Below are 6,000 nucleotides of genomic sequence, written 5' to 3'. Positions count from 1 at the left end.
TTTTCTTCACATCTTTGCCAACATTTCTCATTTATAGACTTTTCGATGATAGCCATTCTGACATGTGTGAGGTAATATCTCATTGTGGTTTTGATTTGCATTTCCCTGATGATCAGTGATGTTGAGCATTTTTTCATGTGCTTGTTAGCCATCTGTATGTCTTCTTTGGAAAAAAGTGTCTATTTGGGTCTTCTGCCCATTTTTAAATTGGGTTGTTCATTTTTTTGATATTGAATAGTATGAGCTGTCTATATATTTTGGATATCAACCCCTTATAGGTCATAATATTTGCAAATATTTTCTCCCCTTCAATAGGTTGTGTTTTTATTTGTTGATGGTTTCCTTTGCTGTGCAAAAGCTTTTAAGTTTAATTAAGTGCTGTTTGTTTATTTTTGCTTTTGTTTCCTTTGCCTTAGGAGACAGATTCAAAAATATTGCTATGATTTATGTCAAAGGGTGTTCTGCCTATGTTTTCTTCTAGGACTTTTATGGTTTCTGATCTTACATTTAGGTCTTTAATCCATTTTGTTTACTTTTGTATATGCTGTGAGAAAATGTTCTAATTTTATTCTTTTACATATAGCTGTCCAGTTTTCCCAGTACCACTTACTGAAGAGACTGTCTTTTCTACATTGTATGTTATTGGCTCCTTTGTCATAGATTAATTGACCATAGGTGTGTGGGTTTATTTCTGGGCTCTCTATTCTGGTACATTGATTTATGTGTCTGCTTTTGTGCCAATACCATGCTATTTTGATTACTGTAACTTTGTAGTAGAGTCTGAAGTAAGGCAGCATGATAACTCCAGCTTTGCTCTTTTTTCTCAAGACTGCGTTCACTAAAAATTCTTAAAGAAATTAAAAATTATGTTCAATTTAATCCCAGATCAGGAGGGGCAGGGAGAAAAACAAAAATAAACAAAATGACAATAGAAATTATTTATGTGTATGTTTTGTATTATTTTTCTCCTACAAACAATACAAGAGAGTTTGTTTTTACTCTTCTCCCTTCCAAAATGACTCAATAAAGAGTGTTAGCTGTTTAAAAAATCTAAACTAAAAATCACATCTTGTAGTTTTAATGCAACACACACACACACTAAATTTGACAGTTGTCATTTACTGAGGTGAAGAAGACTCTTCAAGGAACTGATTTAAGGAAAGTGAGGCAGGAGAGGGACAAAAACTAATACAAGTCAGATTGTTAGAGAGCAGGCCACTGCTTACACCAAACAGATATATCTGGAAAGGCCAAATGGAACCACTGCATCTTGGAATAGCCATTGAGGATGAGGGGTGACAGTGAGCAATTTACCTGCTGGCTCCTGGACCTGTCCATTGTTCAGAGTTTACTTCACAGGGTATTAATTCCTCCTTTTTTCCAGGCTGCATTACTCAGTTCTTCATGGTAATCAGGGGGCATGATGCTTCTTCCAGGCTCAGAAGTGGTAGGAGAAACCAGAGCCCCTAAGGCAGACATGGGGGAGGGATGCAGTCCTTCCTCCCCAGAAGACTGAGACAGTGGTCAGAGTAAGGCAAGGAGGTCAATGGCTTAGTCTGGGCCTGCTGCACATGTGCTGTGCTGTTCCTGCCTAGCTGCCTCAGGCTGCCTGGGAGGGGAAACTGTCATGAAGATGGGAACAGGCGGCACCAGCTGCAGAAACATAAGCATGTGTTTGAGTGAATCTGGGCATGAGTACATCAGGAGCAGTGCACATATTGAGTCCAATTTATCATCTACTTATCACCTTTCAACTCATTTTCAATGGGCTGAATGGCCATGTCCCCTCAAAATTCATATGTTGAAGTCCTAACCTTCCATATGATGGTATTAGGAGGTGGACCCTTTGGGCAGTGAGTAGAACATGAGGGTGGAGCCCCCACGAATGGGATTAGTGCCTTTTTAGAAGAGACTCCAGAAAGTTCCTTTACCCCTTCTGTCATGGAAAGGATACAGCAAGAAGACTGCTGTCTTTGAGCCAGGAAGCAGACCCTCACAGACACCAAATCTGCTGGCACCTTGATCTTGAACTTCCCAGTCTCTAGAACTGTAAGAAATAAATGTCTGATGTTTTTAAGTTGCCCAGTTTGTGCTGTTTTGTTATAGCAGCCCAAACTGACTAATACACCACTTCATTATGGCTTTTGTTCATAATAAGAAACACCAGTGAACTCTTATTTCTATAAATCAAATGACTTTTCATCACCATTTGACAGAATAGCTCCAATTCCTGGCTTCTACGACCCCCATTAAGGCTCCAGGCTTTACTCCAAACTCTATAACTATTCTTTCTCAGCCTCCTTTCCTGACTGTTCTTTTCTAAGATCCCTTATACTTATTTTATAACTAATTTAAGTGTGAGGAATATGTGATACAAACATAATTCAGAAATCAAAAAATATATTGTTCTACATTGAGAAGTTCATATCCCAGACTCCACATACCCTGATCTAACATCTCTTTACTCAGTTTACTATCCAGTTGTCCCAACACCATTTATGGAAAGTCCATTTGTACCCCTCTGCTGATTTGATGGCCACCTTGAACTACATTCCAAAGAATTTTGGGTTTTCCTTCTGGACTTTCCCCGCAGGTGTGTTTATTTATGCAATACCTACTTTCTCACTAGATTCTAAGTTGCATGAGGGTGAGCCCTGTGTCTATTTTGTATTGCCCATGTTCTCAAGAGCTTAGAACAGTGCCTGACACATAGCAAGTGCTCAATATAGATTTATTGTATTTGAGAATGTTTATGAAGTTCTAGGAAAATGTTTCCCTTTTTCCCCACAAATAGGTTTAAAGACAATTCAATATTTTTAATATAATAAATATTTAACAGAGCATGAAAATAAAGAAATGAGTGGTAGACAATATACAATATTATGTACCTCATTTGAGGTAAATACAGTTTCTCTTAAGCAAAATATTAGTATATTTTAACCAAATAGATTTGATTCAATCTATATGTTAACAGGAATCAAAGAATATTGAAATGTTAATGTCTAGACAGAACACTTATAAGTGTTATTAAGTGCAAATAAGATAAAATCAATTTTTATATACAGTAGATACTGGGGCTTTGCAGATGCAATGTTCATTTGATTCTTTCATCCATTTCTAAGTAACCCTGGGGGGTCCCAAAATATCTAATCTGTTGTAATTTTTCTGGGTAGCATGATTTTTAAATAGAAACAAATCACCTAGCTCAGCCTAGTCATCAGGCTCCCACATCCACTTTTCAATGCAGTTTTACTCTTTTCTCATTGATGTTCAACTTCATTTGATCCTCACAACAATCATACCAAGTGGGGCATTCTCTCCTTTTTACAGATGAGGAGAATCAGATAATTATATACTATAAGTGGCAAACAATTGGGGGGTTTGCAAAGATCTTAGAATATATTCCTTGCAAATGTCAATAATCTACTGTCTTTAAAAAGTGCGGCATTCCACTGTAGAACTACTAATACATTCAAATCATTTTATTTCATCCTTCATTGGCAAAACAGCAGCATGAACAGAAAAATAGCATGCAACTTCAATAGTTAGGCAAATACATCTCAAATATCAGACGTCTATGAGACAGTAAATAGCTAACTAAATGTTAAATAATAACAACATATTTGAAAACAGTTTTAATGGTACAAAAAATAAAAGCCCGAGATCTCCCTCCTCTATTTAGCAAATGATGCTACATTTCCCCGTTCCTTATTATTCAGGTAACTATTACATGTATGTATATACATATGTATGTGTGGCATTTTTTCCTTGTTTTTAAAGGAACTGAGTTTAAAATTCTTAATTCTAGGCAAAGCAAACTCCTTAAGAATAAAAGGTTCTGTGATACACACCTTACCATACTGTTCAAAAGGAAAGAACATATTGCTGGAATGTCAAAGATGTAGACTTAAATCAGCTGTTAACATGAATTCACTATATCATTACACTGGATGAATTTGTACAAGTCACATAGCTTCTCTGGTTATCTGATAAATTTGCAAAATAAGGGAAATTTACAATAACATTCCTAATATCCACTCAGACTTCAAATAATCTAAAATCCTATTGTTCTATGATCAGTCTCTAAGCGTACCACTCTTTATGACTATCCAGATGCCACTATTAACTGATTACATTTACCAGAATAAACAGTAGCAATGAAGAGTATCTTATTTCGAATAGCTATGGCAGACTTTTCAAATTAAAAAGAAAAAACTATTGAGTGAAACTGAAAGAATCCTACAAAACAACCTTCTAATAGATGAGAATATAATTGCATGCTGCAATTATATACATAACAGCATTTCAGCTGAACACCTTAAAATCATTTGATTCTCTAAAATAGACTAAGTCAATAAATGAAGTTTTTCCTGGAAATTTTATTTATTTTGTAGCAAGTGTTAAATTGCCATATCCCATAGTCTGAAAAATACATTATTAAACAGTATAAATCTGCCCAGTGCCTTAAAAAGAGCGATAAAAATTAACTCCATTTGACCTTATGATGTTGCATAGAGTTCTTGGAATCCAAGAATTTAATTCCACTGGCATGTGCAGTCTATAGGTTCCTGGAGAGTGTGCAGGACTTCAGTGCCATTGCCTGAGCAATACAGTGGCACAGTAAAGTTGCGTACCCCATTTTCACGACAACACTTACAGAATCTTAGATGGCTCTCAATATTGATGTTAAATATGGTAGCTGATGGGCATCTTCCATCGCAAGATGCAACATTTATCTGTAAGAAGAGATGAGAAAATTGTTTAAAAAATTTTAAAACAGTGATATTGATTCCACTAAGGTAGCACATTGTTTGTCCAAGATGGCAATCTGACATAACTCAAAGTATGAAATGTGCACACATAACTAGACAGATCTGTGGAATACAGTAATCACAATCTAATGATTCTATTGTAACCTGTATTGTATCACAATTAAGTAGACTACAGAATCAGACAGGTCTTATTAAAGTGGGAAAAGTTAGAACTAAGACTATTTTTGCTGATTAAAATTACACACTTAAGACAATATGTGGTTAAATATATTTAGGTTTAAATTTCCATCTCTCTGTATTGCAATTAACATTCAGAACTGTTGATTATTTATGCCAAGAATAATTCATACTTCTTCACAAACAGAATATTTTAATATTAGAATGTAGGAATAATCTCCAAAAGTTAAATATTTTAAATGTTGGCATTTTGTTGGCTTACAAACTTACCAGTGCTGTGACACATATACTTCTGGAAAGACACATACGCTTTATGTAACAAATGATATTTTTCCACTTACAGAGGTTTGACTTATACAGTCCTGTTTCCTTATGATTGATCTAATAATCACTTTCTGGCATATTCTTTCATCTCGTTTGCCTGATAAAATACAGAATGTATTTATTCATCAAAAGTCCGTATCAAATTGTTTCTTAATTCAATTAAACATATGAATATATTTATAATTGAAAACTGATATATTTATATAAAACATATTTCTATAATAAGAGATAGTGAGAATTTTACTCTTACATAGTGTATGTTAATATTTATTTTCAACTTCTTTTCTCATATATTTTCTAGCTTTATATTTATCTCTTTATCTTATTGTCTCAGAATAATTATCATAATCATAAATCAAACATATTCCACACATGGAGTAATGCTAACATCAACCCGTGTCAGGTGTATATTTATTATTATATTTAATGTAATATTTATGCATTATATTTTAATGTAATACATATTTACATGTACAGGTAAATATACATGTACATAATTAAGGCATACATACATACATATATATAAATCAATTTTAAAATATAAACTGATAGATTTAAAATCACATTATCTTAATGGATATTAATGTAAAATTCAAGAATGTAACTGAATTATTATCAACCATGTTGAAATGTATGGATGACTCATACTTGATTTTATGGCTCTGAAATGATGTCACAATTTCTAATGAAAACACTTTGTATTAATTAATCTATTAATATGCTTCTG

General features: G+C 33.9%; 1 protein-coding gene across 1 annotated transcript in view; it reads right to left on the bottom strand.

Moving 5' to 3' along the window:
• Positions 1-2,791: 2,791 nt before the first annotated feature.
• OTOGL (otogelin like) overlaps positions 2,792-6,000 on the bottom strand; it is a 149,428-nt gene continuing 146,219 nt past the window's right edge. The window contains 2 exon segments of the mRNA XM_067697438.1: positions 2,792-4,736; positions 5,291-5,370. Coding sequence (XP_067553539.1) covers positions 4,536-4,736; positions 5,291-5,370 — 281 coding nt within the window. The 3' untranslated portion in view covers positions 2,792-4,535.

The sequence above is a fragment of the Pseudorca crassidens genome, chromosome 11, assembly GCF_039906515.1.
Source record: "Pseudorca crassidens isolate mPseCra1 chromosome 11, mPseCra1.hap1, whole genome shotgun sequence".
NCBI lineage: Eukaryota > Metazoa > Chordata > Mammalia > Artiodactyla > Delphinidae > Pseudorca > Pseudorca crassidens.
Note: the sequence above shows the minus strand (reverse complement) of the source record. Positions and strands in the feature narration are given on the sequence as shown.